Below are 23998 nucleotides of genomic sequence, written 5' to 3'. Positions count from 1 at the left end.
TCGGCCAGACCCTAAAGGGACTATTTTTTTTTTCTTCTCGTAGCGTGGGAAATCGATCTCCCCTTCCCGTAGCCACTAGTGAATGGAGAACCGCTCCGGAATAGTAGGAGACACAGCCCCCTCGATAAACAAACTATAGAGATGATCACAATATAAAACTTTGGTTCGACTTGTAGACGGTATTGGGGTCGTTTGAGATCAGTTACTCCAACTAATGTGCTCGGGTTTGGGATTAGGGACCCACGGTCGCCATCGAGGAACGGTCTTTTGACCCATGGCTAGAGTCAGACTTTCCGCATTCAGCGAACCTCATGGTTCGGAACTCAAGTCATCCATGGATGATAAGTTTTTTTTTTTTTTTTTTTTTTTTTTTGTGATAATTTTTTAGAAAATCGTCCTAACCATGGAATTGACAAGCCATTCGCCCTTGGGATGAACGGTAATGCGGAGAGGCCAATGGAAAAGGCGCTGATAGAAGCCACATGAAATTGTGTGAAATAAGGCCCATGGTTCTGACAGGAAAGATGATTTCCGATGGCTTCCTCCCGGGGCGGTGGCTGTTTCCTGTGATCCCCGGGCTACTCGGTTTAGTTCGGGGTACGAGAATCTACATTTTGTGAGTATACGCCAGAGTTTACGGACAAGTTGAACCATGAGAGTCAAAAAGGTAAGGTTCAAAGTTAATTCTCGGGAGAGGAATCTTCAGCCTCCCTCGGCTACCTCAGATCCCTTGTGATCACGAAGCTTAGCGGATTGACTGGTCTCGGGGATTTCAACCTCGGGGACCTTGGCATTGACTTTTTTCTCCAACATCCCGTTGCCACGGGCTTTCGACTAGTCCCACCGTAGAGAGGGGTTAAACCACAATGGACAACATTTCACAGTAGGCAAAGCACTTATGTGTGATGAGTCCGATTGTAAGCCCAAAGGTCACATCTGCCGCGCTATTGCAGGAGCCGCGCCGCTAATGCCCCCATGGCGGGATGTGCTGGTCCGCCCTCTGACGTCGGTGTTCAGCTGCCCCCTCGGAGTAGGCCATGGCTTGGGTGCAAAGTGATGGCAAAATACGAGGAATGACTCGTTGTACCTGTCCCGGACTTAATCCCCTTTCTTCCCCGTCGCACGGTTGACCCTGCTACGGGTCGTATGGCGGCAAATGGTAGGACCCGGAATACCTCCAGGAGAAAAATCCGGCATTCCGTCATCACGACCCGACAATAGGCTTGCGTTTCTCCCCTTTGTACAACGCCCATGGGAACACGGTGTAACGATTCTCTCTCCAATGTGGACCGGAGTAAGTCCGACATTACTGTCTATTTTTTTTTTTTTTTCTATTTCCCTTAGTGGAATTTTTGGCATCGTACATCCTCCACACTGTAACTGGGTCGCGATGAGGTAAGGCTAGATAGAAACTCCGAAACAGTGTCCCCCTCCAACGTCGTCATCATGCACATTCTTTTCCATTTTGACGCGTAGGAGAAAAAAAATCGGTAAAAATTCCTTGACCCTTTCGCAGCTCCAGAGAATGGGAACGGATCAGAATGCGGGCGTCAATAATGTACAAGCTATTGATTCGATAATTCGAGTTGGGGGGTTTGAAACCTAGTTTCGAGAATAATGATTTCAATTCAATGAATCTCTTCAAGTAAGGTCTCAATGCGCTAAACCTTCTTTGGCCCGTGTCAAGAAAGCCCCTCCTTTTGGGAGAATCGTCACAATCGTTTTTCCTCTTTTGCCTCCCAAGTCTTGATCCAATCATGCGGGTTCCAAACTAGGTCGTGGGGCTTTCCTCCCACATTTGGGTTTGGCTGAGAAGAGCCATGGCCCAGTGGCCAACCCTAACCCGAGAAGGGGTTCAAGCTTCACTGCATCGTGCTCCCCCCTCCCCCTAAATCGAAATTTGCCTTTGGACGCATCATGTTATTTGGGAAAAAAATATGTCAAGGGAACACTATCCTCTCATTATATCATATTTCCTCCATGTATCAGCCAAATCTATGTAATAAACTGGTAAAAGCATCAAACTCACCCCGGAACGGGTATACCCTTTGACGTATCGTTGGGATCTACCACTTTCCCCGCTACTTTGAAACACCACACCAGGGCGAACCTTGGTCGCTGCATCGTGAGTTTATTTCTTGGCGTCCCTTTTCTTTTTAATCATTTTTGCCTTATCTTGCCTAGCGTCTCCATAGACACGGCACAGGTGGACTAGTCTGTGCGGGACATTCCCTGACCAAATAGTCTCTCCTATATACTCCGTCACAGTGAAAAACCCACCCAAGCTGAGGTCACCGACTGCTTTTTGGGTCCCATGATTCTGCTTCTGTTCTTTAATTTTAATTTGGCTCCAGTTTACACTTGTCCGATCACGGAGAGAAGGGGAATTCTTTTTTTTTTTTTTTTTTTTTTTTTTTGCCTCTTGACCTCGTACGTATTCGACATTCTTGCGTCGTGTTGGATAAGGATTTCTTTAGATCTTCCATTCCTCAGCCTAATCTGGGAGGATTGTTAAATGTGTCGAGTATCATAGAACTATGGATATGTAATTCCATTCTATCTTATTGACTGTATTAGGACCTGAAGAGTCGACCAAATTAAATAAAATTCCTAGAAAATCAAGAGGGTCCGAGGAACTGGTTCCCGTTCGTGGAGCCACTTTTGACACTAAAGCAGTCCAATCCTGCAAGATAAAAATAAGAAACCGAATTATTTGAGATTATGGATTTTATGGGGACTTGAGTAAAATTACTGTATTATTTCCAAACGATCTGCAACCGTCCCCGAGGGACGTCGTCAGTGGCACTGGAGTGTATCGTGCACTATGTCCCTTCTTAAGCTTCGCCGATCCCCTTCCCCAGACTGTTTCTACCTCCTCCCCCTTTCACCTGCTTTTTATTCTTTTTTAAATTTGCATTAAAGTAATCTGATCTTCGGGCTTATCACTTTCTTCTTTCTACCTTTCATCTCTCTTGCCCCCTCAGATCAACACAGTCGATCAGTTTGCATTTGGACTCCCAACCTTCACACTCTTGGGGCGACAATCAACCAAAGAAAACAAAAATCCCTTTCAATCGACGCGCACATTCGGCTCGCGATTCTACGCGACCATATTCTCCATGACGATGGTCATTGAAAACCAGAACCGCCAGTACGGCGGCATGAGCTTCGACAATGTCTACCACCACAATCCACCACAATTTACAGACCCCTGGGCTACCGCGCATACCACCTCGCACTCGACTCCTCCTATTTATGCGACATCCATGGGCAACAGTGCCAGCATCCCCATCAACCCCGTCAAGTCAGAGGAAGTCGGCCGACCAACTGCCATGTCCATGCCCTACCCCAACATTCCCGTGTCAGCACCGTCGCTGGTGCCTGGCAGCAACTACACAGCTACCGGCTACGGTCCAGAGGTGATGGCAATGCAACACGACGTACCGCGCACTGGTTTCGAGCAGGCACCCACCTACACCACAGCTCCCCCCATGAGCAGCTTCGCGCCCTCCAGCTATGCGCCAGTGAGCTACGCTCCCATTCACCCTTCCCAGTCCCAAGATGCTCGCCGCATGTCGCATTCGTAAGTTCTCCACGGTCACATTTCACAGAATTACAAGGTTACATTTCTGACACGTGAAATATGCAGAGATGCTCGTGTGGGCTCCTCCCAAGCTCAACCAGGCGCTCCCACCTTCGGAGACGCGCTCGATGCCAGTCGAGGAATGGTGGCACTCAGCCAGGATTTGACTCCCCGGAACATTTACGGGCCTCGCGGGGCCCGCGGGTCGACTGATTCCTACGGTTTCCCTTCAACACACTCATCCGCTTCCTCAATTTCCTCAGGCGGCAACTACCCCTACTACAGCGCCTCCGTGGGCTCTGTGGACTCTTCCGTGACCGATTACAGCTCGAGCACTTCCGAGTCTTATGAGTCGCGCACTCTTCCCCGGCCGACTAGTCTTTTGGCTGGTAGCGCGCCCTCCGGTCCCCAGTCCATGATGAGCCAGTTCAGCTCCAAGATGCCCTCCAACACCCAAAAGAAGCACAAGTGCAAGGTCTGCGACAAGCGATTCACGCGTCCGTCTTCGTTGCAGACACACATGTACAGCCACACTGGCGAGAAGCGTAAGTTCTTCCACCGCGATATCACCCCAGACAGACACTAACAGAACTACAGCATTCGCTTGTGATGTTGCAGGCTGTGGACGACACTTCTCAGTTGTCTCAAACTTGCGTCGCCACAAGAAGGTGCACAAGGGCGAGAAAGACACCGGCTCCCAAGACGAAGACGAGTAAATTTCTCGCTCAAAACACGCAATGACCTTCTATTCTTGTACTCAAACGATTCAACTCGAGTCTTTTGAACGCTCTACCCTTCCCTACCAGCTCTGCGCGAAAACGAACGCGCCAGATATCCCTCCCACCCCACCATCTATTCCGACTACAGAACCCGCCCTTGTCTTCTGTCGAGTTTCATCCAGATCAACTGCGTTGATCTTGGATTAATTGTACTCGTGCTCCTCATTGTACAACACCGTGGATCTCATTTCTCATTTCTCATCTCTCGTCTATTCATACGCTACATACAGGGCGTTGGGAGTCACATATACCCGTGGACAGGATTCTGTCAAATTCTGGGTTTAATCGGATACGGTACAAGGGCCCTGGGAAGGGTGAGCCATTTCTGTGACGCATTTTCACTTTTTTCCTTTGTTTATCATGTTATGACCATAGAGGTACCGGCTGGTTTGCGTTCCTGGTTGTTTCTTTCTCTTCTTTCGCTAGACACTGGGAGTCACACTGTTGTTTTTGTTTTCGATACCATGGGCTTGTGATGATTCAATGCGTTCTCTATTCTTTTGGGACACTTTCTTCGTCTGTCTTGTTTATCACTGCAGACTTTTTTTCCTTCTAGTTTTCTCTTCTTCTCTACTTGCATCTGTTTTGCATGTTAGATTTCCTTTTTTCAACTATGCTTGTCGCGTGTGCGCGATCAAATCATGTTTCTCACCCTCCTTCCGCTTGGTTGGCTTGATGGTTTGACTTTTTGGTTTTTTTTATGAGGGTCGCCCTTATCCCACTGGGTCTGCGTTTCGAGGATTGCACTGGTTGTGCAATGGGTTGGTGTTGGATGTGATACCCGTGGCATTGGTGCGAAAGCGCCTCATCTGTTTGACACTTTATTTTCGGGTTGATTCTGGCGGTTGGCCTATGGTTATAGAAGCCCGCTGGTTTTAGTTCCGCTCTACAGTCGCTATAGTAAAGATTATTGTCTAATCCACAATCGAGCGCTCAAGGCAAATTCAGATTCATCTGGTTCTCTGTAGATTGTAACCGAAAAAGGAAATGATCTTCATATTCCATCTTATAGTTTCTTGGACATTGTTCTATGTAAATCAACGTGTCCAGTGCAAGCCAGGAATCTCACGCGGACATCATCGATCATGCATGAACAAGACTACTAGCACCAGTGGGTTTTAAGCGCTTTTTTATTACAGGGTTCTAGATTGAGTGGCTGACAGAAATCAATGAGGTAGCATAATTAGTCGAACGACGGCATGAAGGGCTTCAATTATGCACAAGAAGATAGAATTAGGATACTAAATTCATAGTCTAAATCGCCGTCTCGGGATCCTGCTAATATCCAAATTGCAGGAATAAGAAGAGCCAGTCCTAAACGCCATGATTTGTTGATGTTTCGCAATGAAAAGGAGTTGATGATTAATGAGTTGCACAGCACCAGGCATATCCAAGCTCTACCCACAAGTGGGCTTAACGGATCCGGTCCAACTTGGCCCGGTTCATGGCAAGTTGGTCGTCGACGTAGTCGCTCTGTACAGATTAGCGTCTGAACTACATGCTTTATGGGAGCAATGGCACTTACCTTGCCTGTGATGCGCTCTAAGTGGCGGTTCTGCTCGTCAAGCTCACGACCAGTGGCCTTGGCCAAACCGTTCAGCCGACCGGCGGCACCACTGAGAAGATCCAAGTTCTGCTCAATCTCATCTTCCATGGCCTCATCTTCGCTATCGGCCTCAAACTGGTACTTGGCACGCTCGGTGACACTGGCCTTCTTGGGCTTGGGTTGCTTCGAAGCCTCGCGGTCGATATCACGGAACATCCGATCCATTCGGGCATTGCTCTGGAAGGCTTCCGATCGGGTACCATCGCGAGCATCGCGCTCCTCACGGTGGGTGTTGAGGATCCGCTCATCACGCTCCCGACGGCGCGAGGCACTGGTGAACGGATTGGACACGTGCACAGCGAACATGCTCTTGTTCAATGTCTTCAATTCTCGTGCCTTCTCCTCAGCGAGACGTCCCTCAACTGTAGCCATATCCAAGCTCTGCTCCGCACCGTGGACCAGCTCACCCTGAGCACCCAGACGAGCCAGAGTAGTCCGACCTGTCTCCTCAGCCTGGGCCGCCACCCGAAGAGCATTCCGAGTCGATGAAACATCGCCTTGCTTAACGTGGCGCATCTCCTGCTTCGTCGCCTGGACAGACTCCTCTTCCTCTTCCTCCGCTGTCAGCTGGCGGTCCTCAAACTTGGCCATGCTGTATTCGTTGCTGCCGCCACCGTAAGCGGGTTGATTCCCCTGTCCTCCCTCGCTGTAGGGAGGCGGCGCAGCGCCACCTGGGCGCTGAGCGCGGTCCCTGGCGCCTCCAAACAGTTCATTGCGCGCCGCATCCCCGGCGTTGGGATCATTGGGGTCGGAGCTACCCAATCCTCCGTAGCCACCGGAACCATACCGGGATGCCGCTCCGGCGCCAGCGCCGGCGCTGCCACTACCGAAGCGATCACTGCCATATCCACCTTGATTACCGTAGGCGTTAGGAGTGTAGCCGGAGTACTTGTTGTCCGATGGGATGTTGTGGGGCCCGTTGCCGCCAGACTGGTCGGGCATAGGTGCCACACCAGCGTTTATCTTGGCTTTGGTGTAAGGGTCTGTGGGAATAGGCTGGGCGTAGGGGTTTGAGTTCTGTGGAGGACTCTTGTTCTTGCGGGAGCCGAACAGCGCACGGCGGTTGTTGTCATCGTCGCCATCGTTCTTATCGGATTTCTTGAAGAAGCCCATGGTGGGGGGTTGAAGAGATGCTTTTTTTTCTTGGTTGCTGATATTCGAAAAAGTCTGAGTTGGCCGAGAAGACGTCAATCCGAGAGCGAAGGGAGAAATAAACTCGTTAATCCAAGAGAAAGAACCACAGCAAGAGAAATGGGAATTAAGAATCAAAATGTCAAACAGTGGTCAGGGGAGCTGCAGGCAGTCGAGACCGACCTGTAACTTTGGTTATTGTATTATGGAAGAATACACACATTAAGCATCGAAGACACGGTGGCAATCTAGGGGCTATGACAGTACAAAGACAGCCGATCGTTTTGAGTCAGCGGGGCTAAGCCACAAGCGGCAACTTCGCCATCCCCGCGTTATTTTTGGTGTTGACGTTGTTGCCTGTCACAGCCTCCTTTTCTTTCCAGCGATGGCACCTCAGGGAGATGCTGACCACTGCAGAGACAAGGCCCGCAGGGATCTGCTGGCCCTGCTCGAGGGCGTGAGTATCACCTCCCGAGTCCCTCAGCTCTTTCTAATGGTGTGCAGGCTCGGGGAAAGAAGAACCTCGTTATCAGTCAGGAGCTAGCCGGTCCAGTCGGCCTGTTCGTCAAATTCTCCGTACTACAGGAATATGGTGTAGATCGAGTATTTTTGCTGGAAAATGCGAACATAGACTCATCTCAGCGCAATGTCATATTCCTCATCCGGGGAGAGAAGGCGCAGCATGTGCGTATTGTCGCAGGTAGGTGTTGATATGACGTTTCCTCTTGATTTATGTCCGTGGTTGGTGTATACACAATTCTTTTCCGGGACATCATTAGATTTTCGCAGACGAATCTTCTACTCGGCGAATGCTTTTCAAGTTCCCTAGAATGAGAGCAATGCCCATATATTGGCTTTCATTCCAAGTTAACTGTCGATGAAGGGTCATCAGAGTGGGCTAACAATTTCTTTTTAGAACAAATCAAACGCCTGCAAAACAATGGGAACGTGGAACATGAGTTCTTTATTTTTTTCACTCCCCGGCGGACTCTCATGAGCAATGCCGTCTTGGAAGAGGCTGGTATCACCGGCGATGTCAATATTGCCGAGTTTCCGCTTCATTTTTTACCGCTAGAGCAAGATATTCTCTCACTAGAGCTGGATAGTGCTTTCGGGGACCTTTACTTGGTATGGCATCTACCATAAAAGCAGCTGGACCCTTATTGACAATAGCTACAGAACAAGGATCCTGGATGTATCTTTCATTCTGCCAAGGCGTTGATGGGCATTCAACAGCGACACGGCTATTTTCCACGTATCGTCGGGAAAGGTGACAACGCACGACGATTGGCAGATCTTTTGCTGCGCATGCGCAAAGAGCTTGATGCAGAAGAAAGCTCCGGGTTGACAGATCCGTCCGCACGAGGGCTACTTCCCAGTGCTAGCATCGAGAACCTTATCATTATCGACCGTGATGTGGATTTTGGTACTCCGCTTCTAACGCAACTCACATACGAAGGCCTGATTGATGAATATGTCGGCATCAAGAACAACCAAGCCGATGTTGACACCAGTATTGTGGGTCAGGGACCAGCGCCACAGGCCCAAGAGTCATCCAAGACGCCTCAGCAGGCAAAGCAAGGATTGAAAAGGAAAATCCAACTAGATGCGTCCGATCAATTGTTTAATCAGCTGCGAGATGCAAACTTTGCTATTGTGGGCGACATCTTGAACAAGGTAGCTCGCCGCTTAGAAACCGAGTATGAAACCCGCCATTCTGCGAAGACCACAAATGAACTTCGAGAATTTGTCAACAAATTACCCACCTATCAGCTGGAGCATCAATCTCTTCGGACCCACACCAATCTTGCAGAAGAGATCATGCGTCTGACCCGCTCCGAGACCTTCCGGAAGATCCTGGAGGTGCAGCAGAACAATGCCGCCGGAGCCGACCCCACATATCAACATGAAACAATCGAAGAGCTCATCGCTCGCGATGCGCCCCTGAAGAGCGTGCTACGACTGCTGTGTCTTGAGTCATGCATGGCCGGAGGCCTTCGTCCGCGGGATTTAGAAAACTTTAAGCGCCAAGTTGTTCAGGCCTACGGACACCAGCATCTCCTCACTTTCTGGGCTCTGGAGAAAATGGAGCTCCTTCAGCCCCGATCTTCTGCAACCACTATGCTTCTTCCCACATCTGGATCCCAGGCGGGCACAAAGACTAATTACGGATACCTGCGGAAGAACTTACGCCTGGTCATTGAAGAAGTTAGCGAGAAAGATCCCAACGACATCTCTTACGTCTACAGTGGATTCGCCCCACTCAGCGTGAGATTGGTACAGTGCGTACTGCAAAAGCCATATATCTTATCCCTCATCAAAGGCGGAGCGCCTACGGCATCCATAAATAACGCTAGCACCGCCTCTCCCGGCTGGCTCGGATTTGAAGACGTGGTCAAGAGTGCTCGCGGATCCACTTTCAGTATCGTCCAGAAGGGCGATGACAAGGCCGTTCGGGCCCGCCAGACTCTTAGTGGTAATAATACTACGAAGGTGGTGTATGTGTTCTTCCTAGGTGGTATTACATTCACGGAGATCGCTGCATTGCGATTCATTGCGGCCCAAGAGGCGCCGCGCCGGAAGATCATCATTTGCACGACCGGTATTATTAGTGGCGATCGCATGATGGAGGCTGCTATTGAGAAGCAGAGCTTCGCGAAAGCCGAGTAGCCTCTATTACCACATCCATCTCTGATCGATCTAGCGTTTGTTATGGGTAGTTATTCTTATGATACCATTTTTAATCTTCAAAGAGTGCATAGTCTTTACATTTTGTTTGTCACATAGCGTAGTATCTGCAGATTATCTTACAAGATGATTTCAACCGTCAGATCAACGTGACTCAGTACTTGAATCCAGCATTGACACCCATCAAGCGGCCCTGATACCGCTCCGTGATCTCCCCAATTCGAATCATTACGCCAGCAGCTAAAGTTCGTACCTGATCCTGCGTATCGGCAGGCGTGTTGGAGTTCGATTTACCCGGAGCAGCAGGTGTGTTGTCGAACACCTGAGAAGCCCACTCACGCAATTCAATCACCTGATTCGCGCACTCTGTAACAAGGCGCTCTTCACCGTTCGATCCAGAGGCAATGTTCAAGTCTATTGCTGCGAGAAACAGGGTAAGAAGTGCAGCAGTGACTGTTGGATCATTGGATATGGGACTTGTGTGTAGAGACAAGAGTAGCGAGAGAGTGTCGTGGGTAAGACCCGGCAGGAAGGTAGAGTGTGGACCAGAGGTAGTGAGAATCAGGGAGAGAGTTTGAAGAAAGAGGGTGAAAATATGGGGAATCATGAATGGGTTGTGAGATGACACGGATGAGCTATTGTCGAGGGTTAGCCAAACCGAATCTTTCACCTCAGGGAAGGAAATATACATACGAGGAAAATTGAAGCATCATCACGGTAAATCGGCTGGTAAGAGGGTAGAAGAAGCCCTCGGCAAGAACCTTGTGAAGATCCTTTGCAACGGACTTCTGCCGCTGCGCAGCGCGCTGCTGGCGTTTCTTCTCAACTTCCATGCGGGTCGAGAAAGTGCGCACTTTGAGTGCATTTGGCCCTGTGACTGCATCGGCTGCATTGGCCGCCATCGGCTGTAGCGACGCTTTTGACATTTCTCTGGTAAGTGCTGAGATGGGAGAATCTTTGGATCCTTGGAACATGGCATCTAATGCTGGCGCAAGGCGTTTAGATGGGAACGAAGTATCTTGCAAAGCAGGAAGACCTAATGCTTTAGCATCGTCTTCTCCATTTCCGGAAATTTCGCGGGCGCTAAGACCGAGGGCCGTGAGCACGGCGGATCGCTGAACTTGGGACAGATCGCCTTCAAAGAAGAACGCTGCGAACCAGCGAGCCATTTTGAGGGGCTGGGAGACGATCAAGGCAATCATACTTTGCAAACGGGCTTCGTGGAATTGTGGATGATTGCTGTCATTTTGGAGACCGACAATTGTCAAAGCTAGCTCCTCGACGTACTCGGCAAGCTCGCTGCCAAATTCAATCTTACGACGGATCAGACTCGGCGCGGTGGTGATAGCGAGGTGATAACGCTCGACATTTTCGTTGTCTCGGAGCCATGTGACTAGGTCACGGATGTACCTGGTGGATGTTAGATACGCTGAGGGACGAGTGTCTGGATGACTTACACAGGTGCCGTTGGCTTGTTTCGTTGTACTAGCGTTGCATCTTCATCGTCATCCTCCGCATCATCATCAGGCTTCTCGTACGGGATGAGGTCCTCATCTTCTGTTTCATCGTCCTCATCCTCATCATCGCTGATGACCTCTACTATTCTCTGGGGACGTGAGGGCGGTTTAGGATTTTTAGCTTTCGAAGGAGCAGATGAGGGTTCGTCTGTCTTCAAAAGAGATTGGATGGACTCAAAAGATCCAACATCATCTCGAGACCTTATCAGGCTCAGATACCATTGAGTTTCTGCGCTCCGCATCTCTTCGAGGTCGAACTTCATTGATTTACCAGGCTCCTCCACAAGCTCAGACATGCCCGTTCCAACGATCATGCCCATTAATCGTGCTCTATTAGAAGACGCGGCAAGTCGATTGGAGATTGCGGTCAAAAAAGCCCCTGAGCGACCGACCTCTTTGATTTGAGAAGGACCAAGTCTACTTAGACGGCCTGCTGCCAGGAGAATGATTTGAGCATTGGCTACTTCATGTTAGTTTGATAAGCAGCATAAATTTGGGTAGGACTTGAGCAGACCATCGTGTTCGCGGTCACTATTGTGATTAATAGCAAACTTATCACCAAAGTGCTCGAGGGCGCGAATTATCAAGGTTTTGAGTGCATCTATTCATAGTCAGCGGATGAAAAAAAGCATGTTCAGCATACTCACCATTTTCATTATCATAAGTTGCTACAATGGCTCGATTAATACCAACTGGAAAAGCTGCCGCGAATCGGCCTTTTGCGAGCCAGTCTGTGATCTCTTCTTTGAAGTGTAGTCGATCACCAATGATTGTGGACAACAAAGTTGCTGCTCCATTGATAATATCCGTACATGCACTTGAGTCATTGGGATAGTCACATAGGCGAATTGATGAATATTTGATGGGGAGATCTAGGAGAATGAGTTGAAGGATAGTGAGCTGTGCTGATAGCCTGAGCTTATCAACAAATAAGCTGAACCTTTTGGAGAATGACTGATCGCGGAGAAGACTTGCATAAATCTCAGGGACCAACGAAGCTGAGAAAGATTTAGAACCTATGTTCAATAAAGCTTGCAAAAAAAAACTTACATGAATAACCCAGGCTGAGAGCTCGCTCTGTTAACGTGGCGACAAAAGACCAACCGCTTTCGTCATTGACATCAAGCTTTGAAATGAAGTGGGAGATGTTCACACCAAGCCATGATGCATAGCGACGGCCATCCCCAACCCAAGCGATAGAAGATGATTGGATTTTATTGGCCACTGTGAACGCCTCTGCTGCCGTGGACACAATCTTCCCGGAGGCAACAAGAGACACAAGTTCATTCCACGAGACCTTTTGCCGAGTATGATTATCATAAAGAGACGAGTTATCACCATAAAGACGGAACAGAAAGTCCTTGGGTTCCAACAAAGCAGCAAGAACAGATAGAATATCTTGAATAGCTGAATGACTGTTCGAGCCTTGGATTTGCTGGGAAGATGCTCGGGCAGATAGGATGAGAGATCGAAGGCGAGCCACAAGAGAGCCAATACCAGCAACACTGCTCAAGCAACGCAATAAAGCAGCTCTGATTTTTGTGCTTTTGAGTTTTTTGTCATTTCCCACAACAGATGCCCAGTGATCCGGAATGGTGGTGCTGACTAAAGTCTGGAGGATCTGAGCTGATACAGGACCAGGGACTCGAATGTCAACATTGAGTGATTTTGATCTATTAAACGGATCAAGTGCAGCTAATGCCGTCGAGATCTGCTCCGAAGAAGGCTGAGATTTCAGCACATCTATAATCTGATTCGGAGTCAGATCTTCATCCAAACCAATAATACTGGAGGGTGTAAGGGCATCGCTGCGACGAGTTGTTTCAACTGTTGCCAATGAATGATCCGGTTCTTGCTTGACGGTCTTGATAGCCGTCAAAAGCCCATCCATACTGACTGTTGCTCGTTGAAAAGATAGGTTCATGATTGTGGCATCGGATGTCTTGTATGCGGGTTTGTCACGTGTCGCGTCCGCCTCATCAAACACCGCATTGCATCTCCCTCCGCCAACGCAACTTACACCAGGACAGAGTCACGTCAATAATTGATATCACCTAAGACTCTGGGAACTTAAATCATCTCATTTCAGAATAATCCTCGCCAGGCTGCGACCCAACATCAAGAAACCGACTCTTAGCGCCAAGCGGGTCTAATCACAGCAGGCCAGAACGGTCAACCCACGCTCAGCCAACTGCTTAACCGAGCTCCCTTCTTTTCAAAATGGCCACCGCTGCTTTTGTATCTTTGGGTGAGAAAGGCCGGTGGTAAGTTTGACTTGGACCATCTAATCTTTACTACCATGTTAATACAAGCATAGGAATCACCTGTACAAGGTCCTATCCAAACCTGGCCCTTTTAGTGATGAGGACTGGGTACCAGGACAAGGGACGATAAACACCTTGGAATCCTCCAAAATTCTGTGAGATGATAAAGACTTGACAAATCTTATCCATTAATACTAATGATGACTATAGTGTGATGTTCGTCCTGTTATAATTATATCAACCCACGACAAGGTCGACGACTAATGTGTATCTAGTGGAGCTGGTGGATTAGGCTGTGAAATATTGAAGAATCTCGCCCTCTCAGGGTTCAAAGATATTCATGTCATTGATATGGGTAGGTCTATTCGTGCAACCTTGCAAGAACATTTTTACCGACATAGAACCCGCAGACACTATTGATATCTCAAATCTTAACCGACAATTTTTATTCCGCCAGGCTGATATCGGCAAGCCTAAAGCAGAAGTTGCTGCTGCATTTGTGGAGAAGCGAGTAAAGGGAGTCAACATCACGCCTTACGTTGGCAAAATCCAGGATAAAGATGAGGATTACTACATGCAATTTAAAATCATCATCTGTGGTCTTGACAGTATTGAGGCTCGCCGCTGGATCAATTCTACTCTTATCGGAATGGTAGACTTCGAGAACCCCGAGAGTCTCAAGCCTTTGATTGACGGCGGAACTGAAGGTTGGCATCTCTTGAAACTTGTTATTTGTGAATACACATATTAATTGAGGGGCTAGGATTCAAGGGACAGGCTCGTGTGATCTTGCCAACTCTTTCATCATGCATTGAATGCCAGCTTGACATGCATGCCCCTCGACCTGCAGTGCCTCTCTGTACCATTGCCACTATTCCTCGTCAGCCTCAGCACTGCATCGAATGGGCGCACCAGATTGCCTGGCAAGAAAAGCGAAAAGATGATACCTTTGACAGTGATGACATGGAGCACATCTCCTGGGTGTATAATGAAGCTCTGCAACGAGCTCAACATTTTCATATCCATGGCGTGACTTTCCAGATGACCCAGGGAGTAGTGAAGAATATCATCCCGGCCATCGCATCGACAAATGCTGTAATTGCAGCATCCACGACATCCGAGGTGTTGAAAATCGCCACCTCCTGCAACCCATATCTTGATAATTACATGATGTATGCTGGTGAAGAGGGTGTTTACACCTACACCTTCGAGGCAGAGAAGAAAGAGGATTGCCCCGTGTGTGGCAACCTTGCTCGTAAGATGGATGTGGATGCAAACATGACGTTAGGCGAATTTATCGAAAGCCTCGGCGAGAAGGCTGAAGCTCAGTTGAAGAAGCCAAGCCTTCGGACAGAGGAGAGGACACTTTACCAGCGTTTCCCGCCTCAGTTGGAGGAGCACACAAGGCCGAACCTACGACTGAAGCTGTGTGAGCTAGTTGAGAACGGCCAGGAAGTTGCAGTCAGTGATCCAGCCTACACGATCGACTTCCGCTACCGGCTTCACTTCAAATAAAGAACTCCAAATTTTACCATTCCTTCCGACCAAGAAGGATTTACAATGCCACGATGAGATGTCTAGTTTCAGTTAACTCTTAGAATTCAAAGACAGCTAGCTGCCAGCCTTCTGCTCTAACAACCAGGGTATCCGGACTCCGGTCTCGTAAGACCAACTTTTAGACCGAACTTTTCGTAAATGTACAGCTCAAACGAAGCCAATTAAAACATGCCAACGCCAGTCAAATGCATTATATAAGTAGCCGCCGCGGAATGAATGTTTCCAAGGCCTTACGCCATTAGATCATTCAGACCGCGCTTCCACCGAGCGCATTTCAACTTCAGAACCTTAACGGACTCCAGGAAAAGAGTATCACTCTCGAACTGACCGGAACTTTCCACGTTGAAAATGAAATGATCCCGCACACGGCCCAGCTTCACCTTACCCTGGAACTCCTCGTGGCGCAGGCACTCTCGGCTGACGGTGTCGTTGAAAGCATCCTTGACGACGGCCTTCTGCTCACCGGCGTATCCTTCATATCCGCTTCCAGCACGCGAAGCCTCCTCGGAAGTGACAGGCTCAAGGCCAATAACGCCCTTGGGGAAACACTTGGCAAACTTTTTCGCATCCTCGCCAATAATCGGGCGCAGGATTTGAATGTCCGGCAGGAGACGGTAGGACGCAGTTGCGACAGGGGAGAACTTGGCGTGATCGGCACCGATACCCTTCACACAGTGCAGCTCCATCTCGATTTTCTGACCGGGGCGCATCTTGGCGATCAGAATGTCGGGCTGGACAGCGCGAATCGCACCATCTCCGACAAAGTACTGTTCCTGACGACCGACAGGGCTGAAAGTGAGATGCTTGGAGTAGACATGAGCGTTGTTGTATAGCTTGCGAGGATCGGTCTCATCTTCGGCAACGTCGGTGTTCTGGGTGCACTCGATGTCAAGTTGCATCACGACGGTGTTGAAGTCGGTGAGTTCAGGGGCCGCGGATCCATCATCTCCGGGGGCCTTCTGTTCCCATTGCATCCAGTTGATTCCTTCCACGGATCCCTTCAGTGGGATAAGTCCAAGACGCTGCGCCAGTACCTCATCTTGAATGACGGAGGTGTTGTTGTGAACGTAGACAGTTTCGATTGCCAGGGTAGGGATTTCGGCCATCAAGATACGGCGGAATGCATTGGCGACGGCGGCGTCAAGTCCGATCAGTGAGAACGAGGCCTCGTACGGGTCATTGCGGTGGTATTCGACCTTGAAGTCCTGTGGTGGGGCATTGTAAGCATAGCTCTTTTTCTTCGCTGCACCAGAGGTTGACATACTTTCTTGAACTGATCGAGAGCCCATCCATGCGATTCTCCAGGCCAATGGCCCGGGAAATCTGTGGATGGGATGTTGGTAACAGTCTCTGCGTTGACACCGATGATCTAGGAATGGTCAGTCCTACGAACGGTTAGGAAAAATTGTGCATCGGCTGTAGTACTCACACGGCGACGTTGCAGCTCCTCCGGCGACGGAACAAGAGGCGCCATGGTGTGAAGGGTGGGGTTGGACAGTGAAGATGAAGATTGAAATTTAGAAGATCGGCGATAAGAATAATTTCTTGAGGTGATTTTCTAGTATATGCCTGAGGCAGGAGTGAAACGAAAGTCTTTCCAAAATTTCGACATATTACGTCGTATCCGCTGCCGCACTTGCGGTAATTTACGAAACGTTCTGTCAACCAACCAGAATTGGGCTGATGACCCGACAGCTCTTCACGTGACTGTGCCAAAACTGGAGCGCGACCTCCATCTTCATTATTGCCAGGTTCCTTTCCCGCAATAGCTAAGAGCATCCACTTTGCCTTGTTGGATGCGCCTGGATTGAGGAGCCCGTTCCGTCTTTCCCTCAATTGGTCCATCTCCCCTCTAATTCACATCCATGGCCGCCTCCTTCGCTCGCCTGGCGGGCAATGCGCCCAAAAGACTCTGCCTCCGCCCCTCCACTTCTCTTCACACATCTGTGCCTCGATCTCGCTCGATAGCCACTACCGTCTCTCGCCAACATGCCGAAGCCACCAGCTACCAGGCCACACGACTGATTCCGACTGACCCGGCCTTCACTTCCCTGGCCAACAAGGGGCTTCCCGAAAACCCCGACGCCGCTGCTCTCGAGTCCGAGGCGGAGGGTATCAATCGCAAGATCCGTCACTACACAGTCAACTTCGGTCCTCAGCATCCAGCTGCTCACGGTGTGTTGCGATTGATTCTGGAACTCAATGGCGAAGAGATTGTCCGCGCCGATCCCCACGTCGGTCTGCTGCACCGTGGTACCGAGAAGTTGATTGAGTACAAGACCTACATGCAGGCTCTGCCTTATTTCGATCGATTGGATTACGTCTCCATGATGACCAACGAGCAGTGCTTTGCTCTTGCCGTCGAGAAGCTGTTGAACGTTGAGATCCCGGACCGTGCTAAGTGGATTCGTACTCTGTTCGGCGAGATGACCCGTATCCTGAACCACCTCATGTCCGTCCTTTCCCACGCCATGGATGTTGGTGCTTTGACACCTTTCCTGTGGGGTTTCGAGGAGCGTGAGAAGCTTATGGTGAGTTCCAGAAACCACAATGACTGGTTGAGAGAGAATATATAAAAAAGAACATTCGCTTACCGAGGATTTCGTTGTGACTTAGGAATTCTACGAGCGTGTCTCCGGTGCCCGTCTCCACGCTGCCTACGTTCGCCCCGGTGGTGTGTCGCAGGATTTGCCTCTCGGCCTTCTTGACGACATTTACCAGTGGGCTACTCAGTTCGGTGACCGTATCGACGAGACTGAGGAGCTGCTTACCGACAACCGTATCTGGAAGGCTCGTACCCAGGGTGTCGGTGTTGTCAACGCCACCGATGCGCTCAACATGAGTTTCACTGGTGTCATGCTCCGTGGTTCCGGTGTTCCGTGGGACATCCGTAAGTCGCAGCCCTATGACGCCTACGACCAGGTCGAGTTCGACGTGCCTGTCGGTGTCAACGGTGACTGCTACGACCGTTACCTGTGCCGTATGGAGGAGTTCCGCCAGTCCCTCCGCATTATTCACCAGTGTCTGAACAAGATGCCGGCCGGTCCCGTCCGGGTTGAGGACTACAAGATTTCCCCGCCTCCCCGTGCTGCCATGAAGGAGAACATGGAGGCTTTGATCCACCACTTCCTCCTCTTCACCAAGGGTTACTCTGTGCCCCCCGGTGAGACCTACTCCGCCATTGAGGCCCCTAAGGGCGAGATGGGTGTTTACCTTGTCAGTGACGGCAGTGAACGTCCTTACCGCTGCAAGATTCGTGCTCCCGGTTTTGCCCACTTGGGTGGCTTTGACCAGGTGTCCCGTGGTCACTTGTTGGCCGATGCTGTCGCTATTATTGGTAAGCTTACTCACACGAACTGTGTATTGACAATTGCTAACGTTTGAATTTTTTTAAGGTACCATGGATTTGGTGTTCGGTGAGGTTGACCGGTAAAAGCGCCTCCGCAACGCAATAATAAAAAACAGAAATGGAAAAAAAGGAAGAAGACGAAATGACCCCCTTTTCCTAGACGGCGGTTCCGCCATTATGGGGGGTTGAAATCATGCAAGATGGATATCCCATCTATATGATCATCTTTGGACCCCTCAACTCTCACCCAGGTGTACCAATTTTCCCATGTTTTCTTCTCATGGCGTTGTTCTATTATGTCTTGTCGTTTCTCTCTTTTGTCTCTTTCTATTTACCCTTACCTCTCATAAGCCCTGTGTATAGTGAACTCGATTCTTTTGAGACATGCTTGTTCAAAGTATATATCCCGTATTCGAGTTACCTCAACAAGATCGTAGACCATCATTATTCATGGGATTCCGGCTAGCTTTTCTCGTGGCCAGGATGTGGTCCAGAATTGGCAGAGGCCAGTTGCGTTTCTTTCAGCGATAATACCTTGTTAAACCGGTTCGGGGAGCTGGGAGGAGGGGCTTGAGACTGCATGAGGATTACCTATGAGGCTGGGAGTCCTCTTGCTGTGACCTAACTACGCGTGTCACCTGGGCACAAACTCGAGAGAAGTTCACTCTTGCAGGGCATGAAGCTAGTTTAGCATAGTGGTACATTGGATTGTATTCAAATTATGCTCCCTGTGACTCCGAAAATTGATTTCAATCCTTTGAATTAGTCGAAGCAGTCCAGTATAATCTTCTTCGTACTAATCATTTTAACCATTGAAAGAAATGCTTGGCGTTATGCCGAGACATTAATGCGTGAGAGTTTCAGCAGCGATGAGAGTGAGATCAAATCTATCCCTCGTCCTTATCTGTCCGCTTGTAATGTTTCAAGTTCAAAAGTGCTAAGATCTGGTTGATTTGCATCTTGGATTTGAAGTGTTCTAGAGTTGACCTAACAACTCGAGACAACTCAGATATTATATGTCGTTTGAAAACGCTTAGTACTATGTCCACTTGTTCGGAATATGAGCGAATGGAAATCAATATAACACCAACTCTATAATATAATGATACTCCAAAGCCCCACCGAGACTAAGATACAAGCTGAAATACAAAAGACAAATACTGAATAGCATCGCAATCTACTCCCGGTCTCACTCATACTCACCTCACCAGAGCTATCAAGTGGGCTTCCAGGGGGCATTTCCAGACCCTCCTCAGCTTTTACCTTCTATTTAGCTTCCACCCCCTGCTCTTCAGCTTCTACCGCCTCCTCGCTGACTGTCTCATTAGTTACTGGATCATAGAATTGATCTATTGATAAAAATTGATGGTCAGCATAACTCAAGATAAAGATCAGAGTAAAGAAATTGGTGTAAATCACGTCTGCCCACATAATTGATATGAGGAATCTTTACATGTTTCCCATAATAAACACGGTTCCATACGGCATAGCCGACCCCCATGTTGATTTTCAGAACCTCATCTTGGCGTTCCTCCTCCTCCTCCTTACCCTTTCCCCCCTCCTTCGCCACGGGCTCTTTCCAAGCGTAATTCCAACTGAATCTGTCGTAAATATCTTCAGCCAGCATCAGCCGGAATATCGAGAACCTTGGCCTCAGCCAGACGATATACACATTGCGAGCTAGATAAATAGTTAGCATAGATAAAGGAAGGAAGAAAGAAAAACTCACATAAAGTCTTTGCAGCCTACCACATGAGTGTCCATATATAATCCACACGGAAGAAAATTGTTACCGAGCAAGACCTCAAGGAAATCTTTGACTGTCTTGCCTTGTTTCCTACTGCCCTTGCCCTTCCTGGCCGCTTTGATAGGTATATCGTAGCCGTGTATTGCTTGTTTGTGCATGCCCTCATACGAGAATGTTTTTAATAGCAAAAATCCATTCCAACCACTTCCCCCTTCAAGTGCTTTTCCTTTCATGTCAAAAGCGATGAGAAGTCCCCTAGTGCCAGCGGCCAAGTACGCAGTATCTTGTGCTTGTTGATGCTGGAAAGTCAACTTCATAACAGTGTGATTCGAAGGGGTGGTATCTCCCGAATCTCCTAGATTTTCTCCTTTATATATAACCTCGACAGAAAGTTTTGCAACATTCTTGGCTCTTATGGACTGGGGGATATCCTCTATTTTCGTGGGCTCCCATCTCGTTCTAGGAGGCTCTTCAGGAGGAGGCCCAGCAGGAGGCCCGAGGGCAGCTTTCTTTGCTGGTAGTCCACCACCCTCAGGAGGGGAGGCCGTTCTCTTTTTCCCGGGTACGAGTGCTGCGGCCATTTTTATATGTCGTTGGTCAATATACTTTGAAGAGTCTCTTTTTGGAATATTTAATCGAGCAAGGAGTCTTATGTATGTAGATATGAGAATATAGCTATAGATAAATCCAACAGTTGACAAGAGCAATCTATTTAAGCAGTTGTCGGTCTTTCAGAGGATAGTCAATATTGAGAGTACCTAGATGAGGTGTTTCAGCATTCGCCACAAATAGGTCGAGTAAAGAAGTAAGGTTATAGATCATCTTGAAATGAAAGGATGGAGAGTATTATCACTTAAAGTAAATATAGGATTGAACGTTCTTTGTCTACCAGGCATTCTTCTGCACTAATGACATGGTTATCCTCTAGGTAAGCATGCAATATTGACATCTACCTGCGTATAATTTAAGATGATAGTTGACACCATGGCGGCTTTATTGCATATAATTAGATCAAGCCATTGTTACATCTCCGGATGTTGAAAGGGACAAAGGGTCCTCAATTACTTTCTTCAAGAGACTTGAAATGGCTAAATTCTGAAAGATCCCTCCAGCCACTGTCTAGGTAAGCAAACGAATAACTCAGGCAGGAAATGATATTTCACGTGTACAGAAAGTGTAAATACGACAATGAATGTTGGTTTAATCGCACATCATGACTATTTCGAGGATTTTCCAAGTTCAAACAGCGTCTGATCGTGAGTGACAGTACTGTTTACCACACCAACATTCCGACTGTAAATCTCGACGCTTCCATCGGTACCAACACCCTGGAAGCTCATTGTCTGGTTGAGGCTTCCGAAATTATAGATCGGATTTGTCGTTGTCAGGTCATCACTGTAGTAGGACGCAGTACCTGCTTGCGTCGTTCGCAAACTAGAACCAAAGCTAACACCGTCAAGTGATTTTTCAACCTTTGAAAACTCCGACCCATCCTTTTCAGCCGATGCATCCAGTACTGATGCCTGGACACCATTAGGGAATACGGATGGACCCAGCACATCAAAAGTGAGCGACCGGCTGATGTTCCCGTAAATACCAAGTTCCTCCCCTGTTTCAAAATACCACCAGTCGCAGTTGAAAGGGTATTCATATGAAAGAGAATATCCAATACTGGATCCCGTTTTATCGATTCCAGTGGTCTTTTGGATGGTCTTTTGAAACCACCCGAAATCTAAAAGTTGATTGAAGTTTTCGTAAGAAATGTCTTGGCTCCAAGAGACCTCCTTCTCCCCGCTGGATGTCTTAAGTCGGCTGGTGATAAGCAGCGATCGCTTTGCAGTCGTCGTCTCTGTGAGCGTCTCGTTCGTGCCGGTAGAATTGGTTGAGACAGAGCGCGTGATGTGTAGCGAAGGAAGCGGGTCTTTGATAACTGGCATGGAGCCTGTAGTAATGTGGCCTGCTTCGTCCTCGAACAGGAAGATTTTCCCAGTGACATACCAAGAATCAGTCGTCGTGTTTGCTATGGTTGCATATTCTCCACCGTGGTCATTGACGCTAACAACGACCAGATCAAAAGTATGAGGCTTTCCATCGGAGAGGTACGGGACGAAGGCTAATTACAGCGTCAGTTTCGTTGGTTGACCCTGGGAATAAAGAGCACTTACGTGTAATGTCAATCTCATGCTCTCGTAGATCGAATGCATCGATACCCACGATCGGTTTCCAGAATCCAGGAACAATTCCTGTCCTAAGTTAGCAACGACGCAAGTATGCTCAAATGATTAAAGACGTACCTCCAGTAAAGATGACCGGGAATGGCCACGACACACCAGCAAGCATTCCGTCAATGAGGACCTGGACTTCCCGCCATGGTCCATCCCCATACAGGACCGGAGAAACATCGACAAAGGTATCGGTATCAGATGAGAAAACATTTTGATACCAAAACTCCTCGTCGGCCTGTCCACAAGCAGAGATACTGATCACTGCTCGCTTAAGATTCCGAGGTAAAGTGTAGGATACAGCAGTATCCTCACCGGGCAGCACAGCGACACTGCTGGAATTGCTGGCTCCAAGCAGGCGAGAGATTGGCAAAATCTTATCCGCTGCAGCAGGGGTGTCTGGAACTGTGAAAAATGTGGCTGTCAAGGTAGTATTCAAGATTCCCGTGTACTCCGAGTTGACAATATTTCCCAAATCGAATATGATCTTTTGTGGTTCCTTCCACAGCGGTAGGTACTGGTGCATCTCCTTGTTGTATGTGTAGAAGATTCCATCTTGGGTTGGCTCGGCGGTAGATGTTCGCCATAATTCTGTCGAGTTGAAGTACATGATAGCCAGACGGTCATACTGTCTGGAGCAGTGTGAGTAAGTCATTGCGAACGGTGAGCTACATGCTACTGGTGTGTGGGATCAAAGCTTACCTGCCCCTAGATGTCAAGTTAAACTCGATCACCACTCTATTGAAGTCGCAGTCCGGGGGTGTATAGTATCCTGTGCTGTCAGATTTTGTCTGTGTTTTCCAATGCCTTCGTAATAGACTAAATGCTCTCACCAACATAAGGGTCGCCATAGCTATTTGCGAAATCATAATCCATCAATGTTTTCGTAACAACGCATCCATATTCATTCTTCCCATGCGTGTCTGCCGATGCGGTCAAAACAGGTGGATAGACCTGAAAATCATGCATTTCTCCTGAACTTGCATCGCTTTTTCTCTTTAAATGACGTTGGCCACCTTTCGCTGCAACAGCGACAGCAAAAGAGAGAGCCGTCAGACCTCCAATTAGAGGGTGTATCAGCATTGTGTTCTGCGATCAACTCAAGAGTCCCAATATCAGAACCTTCAAATCGCTCTGCACATAGTCAGAACAATTTTCGAATCGTAAATTGCGGTCTCTGCTTCATATACCCGACTAGTACTACCTAAAAGACATGAGGACTAGCTATCGCACGGGAATCGTGCAACGTTTTCCTCCAATGGAATCCGAGCTTCAAGGAGCTACGTAACTGAACATGACGCACAGACCCCATTTACTCAACAGTTAAAGCCTTTTGTGCGACTGCAGGAATCAATTGGATGACTGCATTAGGCGTAGTGAAGCCGATACACGCCAGTGCTCGGCAAAGGAAACAAGCATCGGCTGATGCGCCACTGATACCCCTCAAAAGTGTCACCAAAGCCCGTCGATAAGAGCTCTCTTCATCAAATGCCGGCAATTGTCTCCTTTCAATCAATTTACTCCGTCGGTGATCCGGTCCCCCTCACGATAACCT

General features: G+C 48.6%; 9 protein-coding genes across 9 annotated transcripts; 4 read left to right on the top strand and 5 right to left on the bottom strand.

The window, feature by feature from the left end:
• Positions 1-3119: 3119 nt before the first annotated feature.
• Positions 3120-4299, top strand: N7484_004479 (C2H2-type zinc finger protein; the record flags this gene model as incomplete). Its single annotated transcript, XM_057114899.1, has 3 exons — positions 3120-3583; positions 3650-4128; positions 4181-4299. 3 exons carry the CDS (start codon positions 3120-3122, stop codon positions 4297-4299), a joined length of 1062 nt encoding a protein of 353 aa, XP_056975039.1.
• A 1476-nt stretch (positions 4300-5775) lies between these two features.
• On the bottom strand, positions 5776-7081 carry N7484_004478 (putative plasma membrane SNARE protein (Sec9); the record flags this gene model as incomplete). The annotated part of the gene is made up of 2 exons (XM_057114898.1): positions 5776-5835; positions 5888-7081. 2 exons carry the CDS (start codon positions 7079-7081, stop codon positions 5776-5778), a joined length of 1254 nt encoding a protein of 417 aa, XP_056975038.1.
• Positions 7082-7484: 403 nt separating this feature from the next.
• Positions 7485-9769, top strand: N7484_004477 (Sec1 family protein; the record flags this gene model as incomplete). The annotated part of the gene is made up of 4 exons (XM_057114897.1): positions 7485-7556; positions 7604-7799; positions 8016-8227; positions 8279-9769. 4 exons carry the CDS (start codon positions 7485-7487, stop codon positions 9767-9769), a joined length of 1971 nt encoding a protein of 656 aa, XP_056975037.1.
• Positions 9770-9941: 172 nt separating this feature from the next.
• Positions 9942-13195, bottom strand: N7484_004476 (telomere length regulation TEL2 family protein; the record flags this gene model as incomplete). The annotated part of the gene is made up of 6 exons (XM_057114896.1): positions 9942-10422; positions 10481-11197; positions 11245-11764; positions 11819-11905; positions 11952-12302; positions 12355-13195. 6 exons carry the CDS (start codon positions 13193-13195, stop codon positions 9942-9944), a joined length of 2997 nt encoding a protein of 998 aa, XP_056975036.1.
• A 329-nt stretch (positions 13196-13524) lies between these two features.
• Positions 13525-15083, top strand: N7484_004475 (NEDD8-activating protein UBA3; the record flags this gene model as incomplete). The annotated part of the gene is made up of 6 exons (XM_057114895.1): positions 13525-13568; positions 13622-13723; positions 13779-13784; positions 13844-13923; positions 13970-14275; positions 14332-15083. 6 exons carry the CDS (start codon positions 13525-13527, stop codon positions 15081-15083), a joined length of 1290 nt encoding a protein of 429 aa, XP_056975035.1.
• A 272-nt stretch (positions 15084-15355) lies between these two features.
• N7484_004474 (DNA-directed RNA polymerase core subunit RPC40) lies at positions 15356-16599 on the bottom strand (the record flags this gene model as incomplete). The annotated part of the gene is made up of 3 exons (XM_057114894.1): positions 15356-16330; positions 16390-16494; positions 16555-16599. 3 exons carry the CDS (start codon positions 16597-16599, stop codon positions 15356-15358), a joined length of 1125 nt encoding a protein of 374 aa, XP_056975034.1.
• Positions 16600-16990: 391 nt separating this feature from the next.
• N7484_004473 (NADH-quinone oxidoreductase subunit D) lies at positions 16991-18627 on the top strand (the record flags this gene model as incomplete). The annotated part of the gene is made up of 3 exons (XM_057114893.1): positions 16991-17656; positions 17742-18462; positions 18521-18627. 3 exons carry the CDS (start codon positions 16991-16993, stop codon positions 18556-18558), a joined length of 1425 nt encoding a protein of 474 aa, XP_056975033.1. The 3' UTR covers positions 18559-18627.
• Positions 18628-19740: 1113 nt separating this feature from the next.
• On the bottom strand, positions 19741-20802 carry N7484_004472 (uncharacterized protein; the record flags this gene model as incomplete). The annotated part of the gene is made up of 3 exons (XM_057114892.1): positions 19741-19790; positions 19894-20154; positions 20268-20802. 3 exons carry the CDS (start codon positions 20800-20802, stop codon positions 19741-19743), a joined length of 846 nt encoding a protein of 281 aa, XP_056975032.1.
• Positions 20803-21438: 636 nt separating this feature from the next.
• Positions 21439-23098, bottom strand: N7484_004471 (uncharacterized protein; the record flags this gene model as incomplete). The annotated part of the gene is made up of 3 exons (XM_057114891.1): positions 21439-22334; positions 22387-22464; positions 22516-23098. The coding sequence occupies 3 exons, from the start codon at positions 23096-23098 to the stop codon at positions 21439-21441; spliced, it is 1557 nt and encodes a 518-aa protein (XP_056975031.1).
• Positions 23099-23998: the final 900 nt, after the last annotated feature.

The sequence above is a fragment of the Penicillium longicatenatum genome (genome assembly GCF_028827895.1).
Source record: "Penicillium longicatenatum strain IBT 33135 chromosome Unknown contig_2_segment0_segment0, whole genome shotgun sequence".
NCBI classification, from domain to species: domain Eukaryota; kingdom Fungi; phylum Ascomycota; class Eurotiomycetes; order Eurotiales; family Aspergillaceae; genus Penicillium; species Penicillium longicatenatum.
Note: the sequence above shows the minus strand (reverse complement) of the source record. Positions and strands in the feature narration are given on the sequence as shown.